General features: G+C 37.5%; 1 protein-coding gene and 1 pseudogene across 1 annotated transcript; both read right to left on the reverse strand.

Annotated features, from left to right (window-relative positions):
* Window positions 1-958: 958 nt before the first annotated feature.
* On the reverse strand, window positions 959-17,209 carry LOC109151147 (annotated as a pseudogene).
* On the reverse strand, window positions 6,988-8,337 carry LOC109151273 (LEAF RUST 10 DISEASE-RESISTANCE LOCUS RECEPTOR-LIKE PROTEIN KINASE-like 2.1). The gene is made up of 2 exons (XM_019299196.1): window positions 8,250-8,337; window positions 6,988-8,104 (listed from the first exon to the last, which is right to left on the reverse strand). The coding sequence occupies exon 2, from the start codon at window positions 8,097-8,099 to the stop codon at window positions 7,152-7,154; it is 948 nt and encodes a 315-aa protein (XP_019154741.1). The 5' UTR covers window positions 8,100-8,104; window positions 8,250-8,337; the 3' UTR covers window positions 6,988-7,151.
* Window positions 17,210-17,991: the final 782 nt, after the last annotated feature.

A 17,991-nucleotide genomic window follows, 5' to 3' on the forward strand; every position in this document is an offset into this window, starting at 1 on the left:
GATACAAATGACCACTTTTCATTCGACATTGAGTTATTTCAGGAAGCACGTGAAACGAGTTTTGAAGATGAGCGATGGTGAGGAAAAAGGGTTTGACAATTATGAAATTCCTTACTACCATGCTCTAGTTTCATTTAATACCTTCTATGGTCAAAATGACGACAATGAATCAACATTATTGTACGACCCGAAAACAAATGTGCTCAAGGCCGGAATGAGGTTTCACAAGTTAAAAATGTTCTAACCATATACCATACGTCTATACAGAAAGGCATGGTACGGGCGGCAAAAATGCATTAAAAGGTTATATGACAAATTTGAACAATCCTACTTTGAAAATTATTATATGTTGGATGTTTAAGTTATTTAACTCTGAAAATTATTAAGTTGTTGCTTGTTTTATTTTGTTTACTTATTAGTTATTTACTTATTTTGTTAATGGAGACTTAGAGTATAACAGTATTTTAAATTAAAGTAATATTTTGTTTCAGTTATTCAATTCTTAATGACTTTTTGAATCCGAATGAAATCTGAAATCCGAAATCCGATCCGTAAAATCCGATATCCGATTTAGCATATCCAATTTTAAGTACAAACAAATAACGAATTGAATCAGTAAAATGCAATCCGAAATTCGATTGGATGGACGGATTACATATCCGATCCGATCCGTTCAATGCACAGGGCTAGCTATCAGCTAACAGCTCCTCCGTAGTTACCCAATGCTCTCCTCATTTAACATACCATAACCTAATCATTACCATACCTACACAACTATACTAAGACTACCCATGCATACTGATCACGAGACAACAGTATCTACATATTGTACTCTGTTAATTAAAAAAGATTATATTACATGGTTTCATTATTTAATGGATATTTCAGCTCTAATACTCTGTATGAGAGAATATTAATCAAATTTGTTCTTACATGACAAAACACTATTTTTACTCTGTTCAAAACAGCAGGTTGGCAGTATTTAGATACTATATGTCATAAGATCCCATACTTAAAGTCCTCATTTGATACATTATGGACCCTTTCCTTCCTCAGATTTCTGTGGTAACTGATGATGTAGAGGACTGCTGAGAAAACTCATCAGTTGGAGGACAGAAATGTGGTTTTGGTGGAATCTGCAAGGAGTCGACGCTTCCCTCCAACATCTCTACCACTTTTCTTATGGAAGGGCGGTCTGCTGGATTCGTCTGGATGCACCACAAACTAACCAATATCATCTTCATTGCCATTTCTTTATCCTCCTCGTCTATGATGCCTTCAAGACTGAAATCTAACCCTTGCTCCAGATGCTCATATATCTAATTCGGGAAATATAAGTCACTTGTCTGAGCCGCGTGTATGTTCTCCCTTACTCCCACCATGTCGATAACTGTCATGCCATAACTATAAACATCAGACTTGTGTGAGACATTTCCAATGCTTCCGAAGATAACTTCTGGAGCAATGTATCCTATTGTTCCTCTAACACCACATTCTGATAGCGATACAATGCTCCCCTCTTTCTTGCACAATTTTGCCAGGCCGAAATCTGAGATTTTGGGGGTGAAATCCTTGTCCAACAGAATGTTATTAGGCTTAATGTCAAAGTGCATGATTCTTGTTTTACACCCTTTGTGCAGATATTCTAGTCCTCGACCAATGCCAATTGCAATCTGGTACAATGTCTTCCACGCCAGACAACTCATATTTTGTAACCCCTTGTTGCCTATGTACTTGTCTAACGATCCATTAGGCATGAATTCATAGACCAAAGCTCTTTTCTTCTGGTAACAGAACCCTACAAGAGTAACTATGTTCACGTGGGAAGTTCGACAAATGCTAGCAACTTCATTTATGAAATCATCTCCAGTCCCCTTTGTGTCGGTCAATAGCTTCACAGCTACTGGGCATCCATCAGGCAATTTTCCTTTGTATACACTACCAAAACCTCCTTCACCTATTTTGTCTCTGAATGAATTGGTCATTTTTTTTTATATCCAAATAAGTATATAGCTTAGTAGCATTGCATCCATTAGTCCTTATGAATGCTTCTATTCTTTCTAGACTTTCATCACTCTTCCTTTTGCAGAAGCCGCGGATTATATCCAATAAAGTTAGTATTATTCCGAATATGACAAACGAGAAAGCTGCATATATATATATAAATGTTGAAATTAGGGCTACATTCTAAATGTAAATGCTGGTAGCACATCTAATGCAAGTAGATCAGAGCATCAGTTTATCAAAAGATGATGTGATGGAAATTAATGGCGGTTACTTTACCTATATATAGTAAGACCATTTGAAGTTTTGTGTAGTCTGCAAGATGAAATAGATGTTAAAATGTTATGCAAAACAGTAATACACAAATTTCAATCGTTATATCGATGCACTGATTCAATACACATAATTCATGTTTATAATACACATACATATAAATACGATATAATGAACATAAATTATGTGTGTTATGAACATGAATTCTGTGTATTATATAGTTGAGGACACATAAACACTTAACATAATATGCAGAATTCACGTTCATAATACGCAGAATTCATATTCATAATACACAAAAAAATTCATATTCATTATATCGTGTTTATGTGTATGTATATTATGAACATGAATTCTGTGCATTATAAAGTCAAATTTTGTATATTTGACAATTTGCCCACAAATTTATAGTGGACCTTGTTGAGCATATAACCATTGAATGTGCAATCCAACTATTAACTTAGGCTTTTAGTTGGGATGTAACACATTCTTTAATTTGGTATCAGAGCCAGACCAAAAGTCATGGGTTTGAATCTCTACGTCACCCGATAAGGCGACTACGGTCACGTGTTGCTTGATCAGGAAGAAATCTATAATTACTTTAGAGCAAATACCAATTTTGATCCCACGAGTATTAGCAAAATGACGGTTTTGGTCCACATGTTTAATTTCTACCAATTTTCATCCACGACTATTGTTTTAATACCAATTTTAATCCACGACTATTATTTTAGTACCAAAATTCATCACGTCGGTCACCCATCTATTTAAGACATCCCTAAATCTAAAAATTTTAAGGACATTTTCATCTTTTTCAACTTATGATTCCAATTTGAGCATAAGTAAATGAATTTAAACCCTAAGATCGATCTCAATTCGTAGTTCTCCTCCCCATCCTACATGAATTTGAAGAAGAAAACTGCGAATTGGGATAAATTTTAGGGCTTAAATCCCTTTATTCATGCTCAAATAGGGATCCTAATTTGAAAAGCACGAAACTACCCTTAATAATTTCACATTTCGGCATGTCTTAAACGAAGGGGTGACCGGCGTGATGAATTTTGGCACTAAAACAATAGTTGTGGATGAAAATTGGTACTAAAATAATAGTGGTGGATGAAAATTGGTAGAAATTAAACATGTGGACCAAAAATGTCATTTCGTTAATACTCGTTGGACCAAAATTGGTATTTGCTCATTACTTTATTTAATGCATTCTGTATACGTATAGTTCACCAAACCACCCAGAAATTAAAGATGGTTACTTACGTCGATCAGCAATCACATTAGTGGCAGAAAAGCCAAGAAATTTTCTAGATTCTGCAAGATGAAATATATGTTAAAATGTTATGCAAAACAGTAATACACAAATCTGTAGTGGCTGAGTGGCTCTCACGATTGATCAGGAAGAAATTATTTTAATTATATTCTGTACACGTATAGTTCACCAAACAACCCAAAATGTTTTGTATGGAAATTAAAGATGTTACTTTACCAAAAGGAATATCCACAACAGTGCTAAGCCCTTTTTTAGATTCTGCAAGAGGAAATACATGTTAAAAATGTTATGCAAAATAGTAGTACACAAATCTATCTTAATTAAAATAAAAAAAAAATCATATGAAAATAGATACACATCATTCATTAAATGTTATGCGAAATAGTATTATACAAAAAAATAGTCTCCGTATTCCACATCATTTATTAAATGTTATGCAAAATTAATATGGTAAATACACTAAAGTATATGAATGAATCTAAGTGGATTATAGAATACAAGTATGTGGGCTCAGTCAATTGTGACCGGGAGTCCAATATTTCCGAACAAGTACATCTTAGGTTAAAGTCCAAAAGTCACCCCAAGGCATTGAATGTGCCTTATATATGAAGGGTTGAAGGGGACACATTTTGGGGGCTTGGCATGTGAGTCACGTGTAGTTGAACTTCCAAGGCATTGGATTATTACTAGGCATCCATCCTCAAGTACATGTTAGTTGAAGGGGACACATTTGGAAGAATGTTAGTTGATATATATATATATATATGGATAATTGTGTTAACCGTTATGTTGTATATCTTTATAATTATAACATTATTAATAATATAACAAAAAAATAGTCAAAAATAATTAATAATATCACAATGATAACAATAAACTGTAATAATAAATAGTTAATTTACTACAACATCTCTATAACCAGATAATACTATCAGCTGATTAAACTAGCTAACACAATCACTTATCAACTAATTAAACCAGCTAATACCACAATCACTTATCAGCTAATTAAACCAATCAGGCCTTCAATTAACAACTAACAGCTAATTGACGAACACTGTACCATTTAGTTGTATATTTCCTCCAATTCATGAAACATGGAGGGAAATCTAGTCATGTTGGGCTGACCATTGCAAACTAAGAGTGTGTTTGGTTCATGGTTTAGCTATTAGGAATGGAATCAAAGTCATTGTTATTGTTCAATTGACAGGTTTTTAGAATACTATTCTACGATTTGATTACCCCCTTAATTAGAAAACACATTCACTAATAAAATAAGGGTTTCATTCTATTATTCACCTTAGTAATTTGATTTTTAAGTTTGGATTAGTGCTTTTAGATTTTTGTTTTTATTTTTATTTTTTCATATTGGTGCTTATATTAGAATATAAATGGTCTGTTTTTGTATTTTTAAAACCTCTATTTCTATTATAGGTTCATACATAACCCAACAATAATATTGGTAATCATTCCAATTCCACCTTACTACTAAATATGTAAAATATATTTTCACCAAAACCTATTACCATTACCCAAATATTCCGATTCCATGTACGAACCAAACACACCCTAAATGTGATTTCCACCTTCATTTTGTCATCTGATGAACAGTCAATTGAGTTCAAACTTCTCTCCAAATATAAAATGACAACTAAACCATTTAAATTGTTCCATTGCAGTTTAATATAATGGAAGAAGTCTCTAGAATGACAGTATGAAGTATATGAAAATTAATGAAATATTTTATAATGAGGTGTGAAAGAGTAGAGAGATAATACCATTGCTATAATTGCACGTAATTCCATTAGCACAGTAGCAAACAAATTTTGTTGAAATGCCACTGGAACCGCATCGTCCCCCGGACCTCATGCACTCCTCGCACAAGCTATTATTTGCTTTCCACCCCACCAAAAAACCACCCCCCACGGATGTTCTTAGAAGCTCCTCAGAAACAAGGGAAGCATTACGTAAAGCCTGAAAAGCTCCTTGAGTGACAGTAACAAAGATCTCACTCCGGCACTTGATGGAGATACCGGCGGGGAGGATATTTGGCAATCCTGCACTGGGTGACCAGAGGACATTATTTCTGTTTGAGTTATTAGAATTGTCTTCACTGCAGTTAAAGAGGCTGGGAATTGGATTAACTGGAGCTGTGGCTATGACGGTGCAACCGTAGAACAGGGTGATGTTCTGGTCGCCAGATGAAACGTCGTAGCTGAAGAGGTTTAGGTCCAAGGATGCGTTTCGAGGATTTGAGGGGCAAATATTGCTTAACAGATCATCTCGGGCAATAGTGGCCGTCTGCCACCGGTTGCTGATATTAAAAACTCTGTATTTCACCGATAGGATTATTATTTCAGTTCAGCCCAAAATGTAGGTGGCCGCAGTAGGCCGGACGGCTCCCTCCCCAGAAAGGGTAGCCAATGTTTTCAATATTGGCGCAGTTGAATGACTCACCGCAGCTCACATACTCATCAAGACAGAAATTTGCAGGCGTGTGGATGAAGATGAGGAGTGTAATGAGTGAGAGCAATGATTTAAGACTAAGATTGGAATCCATATTGGCCGGGTGATCATGAAGCATTGCGGTTTAGCTACATATGTGCTGTTTAACTGCTCACAAACTTCAACTCTTGACTTTTAGTTTGCTTATGTCAGATTTTTGGACTTGGTATTTACAGTAGTTACGTTCGTAATAGTGACATAGAGCAGACCCTGTAAATTACTGCATATTATTTAGATACTAGTTGGCTTAGTCGTGTGCACGCGTTTTGGGCAAAACGTCATGTCCAACGATCAATTAGTCTGTTCTAATTTTTAAATAATATATATAATTGTTATATGAAAAAATATAAGTCCAAAATGTTTTGGGCAAATTCTAAAAGTTTTGCACTATCTCCACATTCACAATCAGTAACACAAGCGACAAAATCGCAGTAATACTCAAGGCCGACCGCATCATTTACTCCTGGCTGACCCGTTCCTGTTCGTCATCAAATAAGGAAAAAGGGTCAAATAGGCCCTCAAACTTTTGTTAAAAAGTCAATTAGATCCTCCAATTTTTTAAAGGTGCAATTACACCCATGAACAATGTATTTTGATGCAAAGAAGCCCAAATACAGGTAAATAACCTGCTATCATAGGTCATTGAAGATTCGGCGTATTTCCGACGTATTTTCCGGCAATCGGTGGAGAAGGCAACCCAAATTTGGGTTGAATTGCATCTCTAATATATATTAGACGGTTTCATTATTTAATGCATGATTTCAGCCCTAATACTCTGTATGAGAGTTATGAATATTTATCAAATTTGTTCTTACATGACAAAACAGTGTTTTACTTTGTTGAAAACAGCAGGTTGGCAGTATTATTTAGATATTATGTCATAAGATCCCAAACTTAAAATCCTCATTTGATACATTATCGACCCTTTCTTGCATCAAATTTCTGTGGTAACTGATGATGATGTAGAGAACAGCTGAGGGAACTCGGTTGGAGGACAGAAAACTGGTTTGGGTGGAATCTGCAAGGAGCCAATGCTTCCCTCCAACATCTCCACCACTCTTCTTATAGAAGGGCGGTCTGCTGGATTTGTTTAGATGCACCACAAACTAACCAAGATCATCTTCATTGCCATTTCTTTATCCTCCTCATCTATGATGCCTTCAAGATTGAAATCTAATCCTTGCTCCAGATGCTCATATATCCAATTCGGGAAATATAAGTCACTCGTTTGAGCTGCGTTTACATTCTCCCTTACTCCCACCATGTCGATAACTGTCATGCCATAACTATAAACATCAGACTTGTGTGAGACGTTTCCAATGCTTCCGAAGATAACTTCTGGAGCAATGTATCCTATTGTTCCTCTAACACCACACGCAGATAGCGATACAATGCCCTGCTCTTTCTTGCACAGTTTTGCCAGGCCGAAATCAGAGATTTTGGGTGTGAAATCCTTGTCCAAAAGAATGTTATCAGGTTTAATGTCAAAGTGCATGATTCTTGTGTTACACCCTCTGTGCAGATATTCTAGTCCTCGAGCAATGCCAATTGCAATCTGGTACAATGTCTTCCACTCCAACGGACAACTCTTATTTTGGGACCCCTTGTTGCCTATGTACTTGTCTAATGATCCATTAGGCATGAATTCATAGACCAACGCTCTTTTCTTATGATAACAAAACCCTACAAGAGTAACTATGTTCACGTGGGAAGTTCGACTAATGCTACCAACTTCATTGATGAAATCTTCTCCATTACCCTTTGTGTTGGTCAATAGCTTCACAGCTACTGGGCATCCATCAGGTAACTTTCCTCTATATACACTACCAAAACCTCCTTCTCCTATTTTATTATTGAAAGAATTGGTCATTTTCTTTATATCCAAATAAGTATATAGCTTGGTAGCATGAAATCCATTAGTCCTTATGAATGCTTCAATTTTTTCTAGCCTTTCATTTCCCCTTCTCCAGAAACATCTCCTTTTGAGGAAGTATATTATAAGCGCTGAAGTTAGTACTACTCCCAGTAAGCCAAACATGGCAGCTGCATATAAAGGTTGAAAGTAGGAGTACATTCTAATTTTAATTTTTAAGTGCTGGACTATGGTAAGAAATAATCTAATGCCAGTAGGTCAGAGCATCTATTACATTAACAAAAAATTATGTGATGGGAATGGTGATTACTTTACCTAGAGCAACTTTCACACCAGTGCTAAGCCCTTTCCTAGATTCTGCAAGAAAAAATAGATGTTAAAATGTTATGCAAAATAGTAATACACAAATGCCAATGACCTAGCTTGTGGTCTAGTGTGGTCTAGTGGAGTAGTGGCACAAAGTGACTCTTTCAAAAGGAAGGTCATGTATTCAATCTCCAATGGGAGCGGTATTGAGTATTGACAGATATTACATTATAACAGAGGGGAAAAAGACTGAAATAGGACGATTATGCATCCCAATTCCCAAAATATGACGATTTTTTTTTTTGGACAAATTTGTGAAAAGTTTAGGCATGTCCCAGTTCTTTTTTTATTTTTTTTTCCGTTTCCAAAGACGCAAATGGGAGTTGCGTCTTTGGTATTGTATACGTCAAACACATTAGGTAAATGCGTTTGACGTATATTATTGGTATATGGTAAAACGCATGTACGAGATGCGTTTGACGTATTATACGTCAAACGCATCTCGTACATGCGTTGTCCTCGCCGGGGGATGCAAGGGTCCAGGGTGGGCTGTTCGATGGGACTATTGATGGCTGGGCCTGCGCAGCAAAAATGCAAGTGGGACTTGCGTTTTGACCCGCTGACAGCCTGGTCAAAACCCAAATCCCACTTGCATTTTGCTGCACAGGCCCGACCATCAATAGTCCCATCCAACAATGAAACTATGTGTTGTTTCCATTCCATTATCAACTTCAACAATTCTTTCCTGCAAAATGTTTAGCCTTCACGACACTTAAGATCACTTATTAGAGTATGGCAATAAAGGCTATTCTAACCAATCAATGCCAACTAGCAATTAGATCATTTATATCTACTCGACATTGATATTAAATGCCAGAATACAAATTACAGGGAGGAAATATGCATTATGAGGTCTGTAGAAAATATAACACATAAGAAAATCCATATTGCTGAAGTAAAAGGGTAACTACCTTAGCATCATTATTATCCTTTGCCAAAATGTAGAGCACCTGAAGAACTAGATTTCTTATCTCTCGACTTTTTACCCCGAGAAGCTTAATTAGACTAGATAATGTTATATATGTGTGTGTGTGTCTGTTTATATTATATATATATATATATATATATATATATATATATATATATACTTAAAGTCTTACCTTCTATTTTTCTTCTTTCTCCTCATAAAAAATGATAATATATAAACAAGTTCGCAGACCTTGATTTGAAATTCAATACTGTTAAAGTGTTGCATATTGCCTTTCTTTTGTATCAAACTGAAGATATACACTATAATTTCACTCAATTTGTAACTGTATTTATAGTAAAATCGATAACATCTACAGCCATGTACAAATACATATCAACATTGTTGGATGGGACTATTAATGGCCGGGCCTGCGCAGCAAAAATGCAAGTGAGATTTGCATTTTGACCAGGCTGTCAGCTAGTCAAAACGCAAGTCCCACTTGCATTTTTGCTGCGCAGGCCCAGCCATCAGTAGTCCCATCGAACAGCCCACCCCGGACTCTTGCATCCCCCGGCGAGGACAACGCATGTACGAGATGCGTTTGACGTATTATACGTCAAACGCATCTCGTACATGCGTTTTACCATATACCAATAATATACGTCAAACGCATTTACCTAATGCGTTTGAAGTATACAATACCAAAGACGCAACTCCCATTTGCGTCTTTGGAAACGAAAAAAAAAATAAAAAAAGAAATGGGACATGCCTAAAACGCATGTCCCAAGTGAACTTTTCACAAATTTGTCCAAAAAAAAAAAATCGTCATATTTTGAGAATTCGGATGCATAATCGTCCTATTTCAGTCAACCACCCTATAACAGAGTAGTAGTACTCAATAAATAAATAAATAATACACAAATCTTGATCGATCAAGAGTAGTTACTATATTTCAATTACAATCTGTATGCGTATAGTTCACCTACTAACAACCCAGCATATGCATGTTGAGTATGGAGTATAGGAGCAAGTTGATTCAGCTGAAAGAATGTATGTCTACTTGAACAATATCACATTATATTAATGCTATTGAATTCCTTGGGTACCATGTATATCATCACTCCCCATCCACAGAAACAATATTTCTTTCAATTAAAAATGGCTATTGTCCTTTTGGCACCTCTAAACTCCAAATAAATATTGGTAGTAATTACTAATTAGTATACTAGTTAAATAGTAAATACGTAACACATGCAATTTGTAATGTGATATTAGTCTTTTAGATTATATATGCATAATAGTATTGTCCCGTGCGATGCACGGACTAAATATTAAAGATTTGTTTGTAATATTAGAATAGGTAAAAAAAAATGTTTTTAATAATGGTATTTGAAGTACAGAAGAAGAAAACATGAACTACAATTTAATTGTTTAAAATTACATTTTTATTAAGTATATGGCAAAATAATTATGATATTGTATTTACAATATTTAATTTAATAATTGAAAATAGTATGATACAAAAAGTTACTATTAATAATCGCAGCTAGCGGTATACATATTTGATCTTGAGTAAGTCTACTCCTAGTATGCTACCCATGCGATGCACGGAATGAATATTGGACAACATTATAATAATATTATTTTTTAAAAAATACATAACTTAATATCAACATAGTTGCAATTCATATTCATATATATATATATATATATATATATATATATATATATATATATATATATATATATATATATATATATATATATATATGCACACACACTATATGGTCTTGAGAAAATTAAATGTTGTTAATACCAACATTTAACCATTAATATCAACATTTAATTTTCACAAGACCATATGGCTTTATTATAATTATTAAGATTAAGATTATATATTATATATTTTAAAAATATATGGGCAGGACTGGCTGGCCAGACTTAAAATTAAAATCCGGACCTCAATCACGAGCTGAATTATCTCAAGGGAAGGAACTATTGGACAAATTATATTGTGCACCGCGGTGCATAATCGATTATGCACCGCGCATCAAAACAACGTCGTTTTGTTTAATGAAAAGAAACGGCATTCGTTTCGCGCCGTTCCGTAAAAAGTAACTCTGTTATTCAGTTTCATTTTGTATACACTGCAGTTTCAATTCAACACAACTACAGTTTCATTCGATATTTATAGACTCAAATATGTGAAAATGTTATTTAATTTTATTTTAGGAAAAATGGCAGTTTTCCCCCCTTAATTATATGCTTATAGCACTTTTTCCCTCTAAGTTATTCATGCATCCACATTTGCCCCCTTAATTGTTATAAAAGTGGTGATTCCCCCCCCCCCCCCCCCCCCCCCTTAATATATAAAATGGACATTTGACCCTTAAAATAAATATTTTATTTATTTCTCTTCTTCAACAAATTATTGCTTATACATAGGGATAACCGGGGTTCGGTTTGAACTGAACCGAACACTATAACAATCAAATCAAAATTTTTCGGTTATGATTCAAAACATAACCCAATATTTGGGTTTCCGTTTATTAAAATCGTAAACTAGAAAAAAAATGGATTATGAACCGTGAACTGGAGGTTCAAATCGGAACAAATCAGTTTCTTTTAAAATTTTATTTTTTATTTTTAAAATATTCTAAATTCAACAATTAATGTATTTTATTTTGTCAAATCGTGGTTATAATTTGTTGGAAAGAAAAATAAATGAAATATTTATTTTAAGGGTAAATATGTCCATTTAACATATCAGGGGTGAAAAACTACCACTTAAATAACTTAGGGGGAAAAAGTGCTATAAGTATATGTTAGCCATATTAATATTATTCTTATTAATTGTTATGTTTGACTAGCTTTGTAATAGGCTATGTTTAGGGTTTCCCTGTTAGATAGGATTATCTTACGCTAGTTGTTATGGTCTTTAACAGTGTAACTCCTATCCTGTTTGAATTCAATAATCTTCAGTTATCTCATTTGGTATCAGATAGACCAGGCCTGCTCTCTCTCTCTCTCCTCTCCTCCCCGCAACAACCCCGATCTCCTCCCTTAACCCACCGGCCAAACACCACTCCTTACCCACCATGTCTACCAATTCGTCGTGGTGATGGGCGTGGTGGCTCGAACGGTCAGGCACGCGGCAATCATGGCCGTGGTCGGAATGGGCAGAACAGGGGCCGTGGTGGCCGTGGCGGAGCTCCTCGCTGTCAAATTTGCAGGGCACAAGGGCATACTGCTATTTACTACTATAAACGGTATGCTCAACCACCGGCTCAAGCTAACATGGTGGTGCCCGGTGAGGATGCGTCGGCTACTGCTTCAACCGTCGGGTGGTTCCCGGTCACCGGAGCGTCGGCCCATGCCACGCCTGATCCGTCTATGTTGACACAATCGGAAGACTATAACAGAGGGGATGTCCTCTGTGTTGGTAACGACGCAGGTTTGATAATTTCACGCGTTGGTCATGCATCTGTATATTCCGAGTCAAAACCTTTACACTTGTCTAACGTGCTTTATGTTCCTGAATTTTCTGTTCCGTTATTGTCTGTGCACCGGTTTACGAATGATAACAACGTGCTTTTTGAATTTCACAAAAACTGTTTTATTGTGAAGGATTCAATCACCAAGGCGGTGCTGCTTAGGGGTCCTACGTCGGGCGGCTTATACCGGCTGTCGGTCTCCCAGTCTCATTTCGCGTATTTAACTTCCCGTACCACTCCTGCAGTTTGGCATAGTAGGTTGGGCCACCCGCATGCACACGTTCAAAACCATGTGTTAAAGTCGTGCCCGGTCACACCAAATAAAGTCAAATCATCGGGGTCATGCGCTTCGTGTCATCTTGGCAAAGCTTCCCGCTTTCCTTTAGATAGGGTTTCGTTTTGTAGTGAAAATGTATTAGATTTACTATATACCGACATTTGGGGCCCAGCTCCTATAATCTCGGCTAGTGAATTTAGATACTTTTTGCTATTTGTCAATGGTTGTTCGCGATTTTGTTGGTTTTATCCCTTACGGGTAAAATCTGATATATATAAAATTTTCGAGTCGTTCAGAGTCATGGTAGAACGCCAATTTTCGCGTTCTATCAAGTCGATCCAGTCAGATTTAGGCGGAGAATACCACAAGTTGCATCATACCTTTACCCAACTTGGCATTATTCACCGTCAATCCTATGCGTACACGCACGAACAAAATGGTAGAGTTGAACGCAAAAATAGGCATATTGTTGAAACCGGGTTAAGCTTGATGGCTGAAGGGTCAGTTCCACAACAATATTGGGACTACGCCTTTGAAACAGCCACCTGTCTAATAAACTACCTACCCACATCAGCTCTAAATTTTGACACCCCATACACGCGTCTACATAAAAATCCACCTCCATACACGTTTCTTCGAGTGTTTGGGTGCCGGTGTTACCCTTATCTAAGGCCTTATAATCGGCACAAGATAGAGTACCGCTCGGCACCTTGTGTATTCTTAGGGTATCCACCGTCCTTTAGAGGATACAGATGCATGGTTCTAACAAGTGGAAAGATCTATATCTGCCGCCATGTGCGTTTTGATGAGTCTGTTTTCCCATTTGCAGACTTAAATTTGCAGGCCGCGGCATCAACAGTCTCATGTCCAGTACCATGGGCAGCTGGGCCAATCATATCTCCAATCCAGGATACTCCACCGGCACCGGTTCTGCCGGATCACCAAGGGTATGAACACCCGCCTAGTCCTATACAGTTGGCTCAGGAACCTGCTCCCTTGGCCATTCAGGGCCCCGCTAAACCACGATGAGTCAAGACTCGGGTGCGTGCGGCTCCGACAGAGGCTCACAGCCATGTTATGCGACTCAGGCACATGACTCGGGGTTCGGGCGAACAATTTCATGCTCTAAGTGTCACAACTGATCCAACCTGTTATTCTCAGGCTGTTGGGCATCCACAGTGGTGGGATGCTATGGATCAGGAGTTCAATGCCTTATTACACAATAATACTTGGAGTCTTGTTCCAGCAGAGCCACAGATGAATATCATCGACTGCAAGTGGGTGTTTCGCACCAAACGCACTGCGGATGGTGCGGTCGAACGGTACAAGGCTCGTCTGGTTGCGAAAGGCTTCAACCAGGTTGCTGGTGAAGACTTTTTTGACACCTTTAGCCCTGTGGTCAAACCGACTACAGTCATGCTTCTGTTTTCTCTGGCCGTGACGAATGCTTGGACTCTACGACAACTAGATGTCCACAACGCTTTTTTAAACGGTCACTTAGCTGAAACGGTTTATATGAAGCAACCATCGGGGTATGAAGATCCTACACACCCAGATCATGTGTGCCATCTTCAGCGCTCGTTATATGGTCTTAAACAAGCTCCCCGGGCATGGTTCAAAAGATTGCATGATTTTCTAATCTCTGTAGGTTTTTTGGCGTCAAAGACTGATGTTTCACTTTTCTACTACACTACGGGTACATCTCGGGTGTACTTATTGGTCTACGTCGACGACATTATAATGATGGGGAATGATCTGATTCTTATCACTACGCTTCTGCAAAGACTGTCCACGACCTTTAAAATACGAGACCTTGGGACACCTGGTTTCTTCCTTGGTATTGAGACAATTAAGCTCGATGCAGGGTTCATGCTCTCTCAATGCCACTATATGAAGGATATTCTGGATCGCGCCGGCATGACAGATTGTAAGCCTCACGCCACTCCGGCGGCTGTCAATCAACCTGTATCTCCGTCTGATGAGTTGTATGGCAACCCGACTCAGTATTGACGCATTGTTGGTGCTCTGCAGTACTTAACTATCACTTGCCCAGATTTGGCATTTGCTGTCAACCGTCTGTGTCAGTTCATGCACTCCCCGACTGTTGATCATTGGGTCCTGTTAAAGCGTGTAGTTCGTTACATCAAAGGCACTCTAGACTACGGCTTGCGGCTCGCCGTCTCCAACACCTCCACTATTCATACATTCTCCGACTCGGACTGGGCCGGATGTCCTCAAGACAGGAAAAGCACAAGCGGCTACGCTGTTTTTCTGGGGTGCAATCTGGCTTCTTGGCTATCCAGGAAGCAGCGCACGGTAGCTCGATCGTCAACTGAAGCGGAATACAAGGCTCTTGCAGACGACTCTGCTGAGGTCACCTGGATCGTGTCATTACTCCGTGAGCTTGGTCTACATTCCGGCCACCCGACTACTCTCTGGTGCGACAACCTTGGTGCCACCTACCTGTGTGCCAATCTAGTTTTTCATGCCAGGACCAAGCATGTAGAAATTGACTTCCACTTCGTACGTGACAAGGTAGCCTCTGGTCAGATGGTGGTCAATTTTGTGTCTACAAAGGACCAGCTAGCAGACATCTTCACAAAACCGCTTCCCGAGCCGCGGTTTGCTCTACTTCGTGACAAGCTCAATGTGGTAGCTCACCACCCTTGTGCTTGAGGGGGTGTGTTAGCCACATTAATATTATTCTTATTAATTGTTATGTTTAACTAGCTTTGTAATAGGTTATGTTTATGGTTTCCCTGTTAGATAGGATTATCTTACGCTAGTTGTTATAGTCTTTAACAGTGTAACTCATCGTATATAACACAGGGGAAAAAAGTGTCATTTTCCCTTTATTTTATATACACTATAGTTTTATTAAAACACGACTACATGATCATTTTGATATAATTACAGCTTCATTGTACAATATACACTCAAATATATGAAATGTTATTCTGTTTTATTTTATATACACTGCAGTTTCATTTCACCACAACTACGGTATCATTTTGATATAACTGCAGTTTCATTTGATAATATAAAAATAATACGTGAGGCAGTGTCGGTTTAAATACACTGTAGTGTCAGTTGATAATTAACATACAAAAAAACACGCGCTCCGTTAATATTAACGACGCGCCGTTTCTTTACTTAAAGAAACGGCGCCGTTTTAACCGCGGTCCACGATATAACGACCCGAACTACTGAGTTGTTACGATGGACCAGGGTCCACCTTGCAAGGTGGACCGCTGGTCCTAAACGACATATACATTGTGTATTTTCAGTCGTAAGTCAAAACACATAACAACTGTAGAAATATCGTGTGATTGCAGTATTTGAAAAGAACTTGTTAATACAAAACAAGGTAATTAAATATATGTTAATATTGTGTGTTCGTAGCATATAAATTATGAATTTTTAAAAGATAATTATGAACATTTAGACCCATATCCACCTTACACGGAACTACTATACAAGCATATATACCTGGAGATGCAGGAGAGTCTGAACAAGTATCAAATGTATAAGGCATGTTGGGACAATAACAAGTAGTTTGATTGGTGACCATGTCAATTCCACACCTTCCCTTAGATTTAGTGCAAACATCACATGCCTTACTATCCATCTTCCATCTAATCTCCTGCCCCTCTTTAAGTGTTTTCATTAAAAGCGTCGAATCAATAACCCCTCCATATCCAGCACCAACCACTGGCACTGGAACTGAAACTATCACGCTACTGCTACAATTTACACGAACCCCAGCTCCTGCTGGCAATACATAAGCATCATTGCTATCCCCACAAGGAATAGTGCCTATCCCTGGAATATTATTAATTCCTTCATGGCAACCATATAGAAAGGTGAGGTTTATGTAGCTGGTAGTATATTCAAAGAGTGAGTTATCCAGACTGGTGTTAAATTCTTGGGGGCAATTTCCTTCCATCATATCTTCTCTGACTATCTTCATTGTTTTTGAAGCCTGATTGATTTCCAAGACACGATATGTCTTGTTCATGATATCAATGGTTGTGTTCCCCTCATTGCAGGACAGCTCAAAACCAGGATGACCACAGTACGGAGAACCATTGTAGCTGCGAAAAGGATATCCCACATCACTGATATCACCACAGTTGAACATATTTCCACAGCCCCGATATACAATTCCATCTGGAGAATACGTATTGTTTGAGCCGCGGGGAAGTTCAGGCATTAGGATCAAGAATTGCAGGATGGGAAAGAGAGGGCTAAAAGAGAACCACCCAAAGCTTCGGGAATTCATATGCGGAAAGTTACAGTGAATTGAAGGGGTAAAGTTGCATTGTTTAATTGGAAAATAAACAAATGCTAAATATGTAGTTTTTAGAGATAGATGAGAGAAACAGAGTTAGGAAAGAGATTGAGGAGATTGATAATCATGTTAATATATATGTTAGGTGGCGAATCACTTTCCTGGTAGACTTTGTATAAATTGTGTTCAGTTGAAAGAGTCTCATATTAAATTTATAGGAAATGTCACTTCCAAGAAATTTAATATGACACTCTTTCAATTGAAAATAACTCTTCCTATAATTTTATTTTTTTTTGAAAACTCCTATAAATTTAATATGACACTCTTTCAATTGAAAATGGGAGGCCATGGATTCGAGTCCTAGTGGGGTAGTATTGATTCTTTGTGTTTCAATATATTGAGAAAGTAGATATGAACAAATACTACATTCTAACAGAGTAAATAGTACTAAAAAAAAAAAAAAAAAAAAAAAATTAGGAAGTGAGTCAGGTGACTGATGAAAATGTAAAAACAAAGCCTCTTATGGTGGAGAGAGGTGAGAGGAGAGATTTTTCAAAAAATAAAATAAAATTGCTAGGGTACTGCAAGATACAATTCTTGAGAAGCAACAAAAAAAAAAAAAAAAATACACAGTTTCGCCTGTCATTTAATTGATCTGAGTGTCTGACTAATAAGCTAATTTGGCTAGTTGATCTGTTTGGTCTCTTCCACCTGTTTGA

The sequence above is a fragment of the Ipomoea nil genome, unplaced genomic scaffold, assembly GCF_001879475.1.
Source record: "Ipomoea nil cultivar Tokyo-kokei standard unplaced genomic scaffold, Asagao_1.1 scaffold2283, whole genome shotgun sequence".
NCBI lineage: Eukaryota > Viridiplantae > Streptophyta > Magnoliopsida > Solanales > Convolvulaceae > Ipomoea > Ipomoea nil.

What these genes read in the sequence shown, in the direction of transcription:
- LOC109151273 (XM_019299196.1), bottom strand. Translation starts at nt 8,099, where the DNA reads ATGTTTGGCTTACTGGGAGTAGTACTAACTTCAGCGCTTATAATATAC.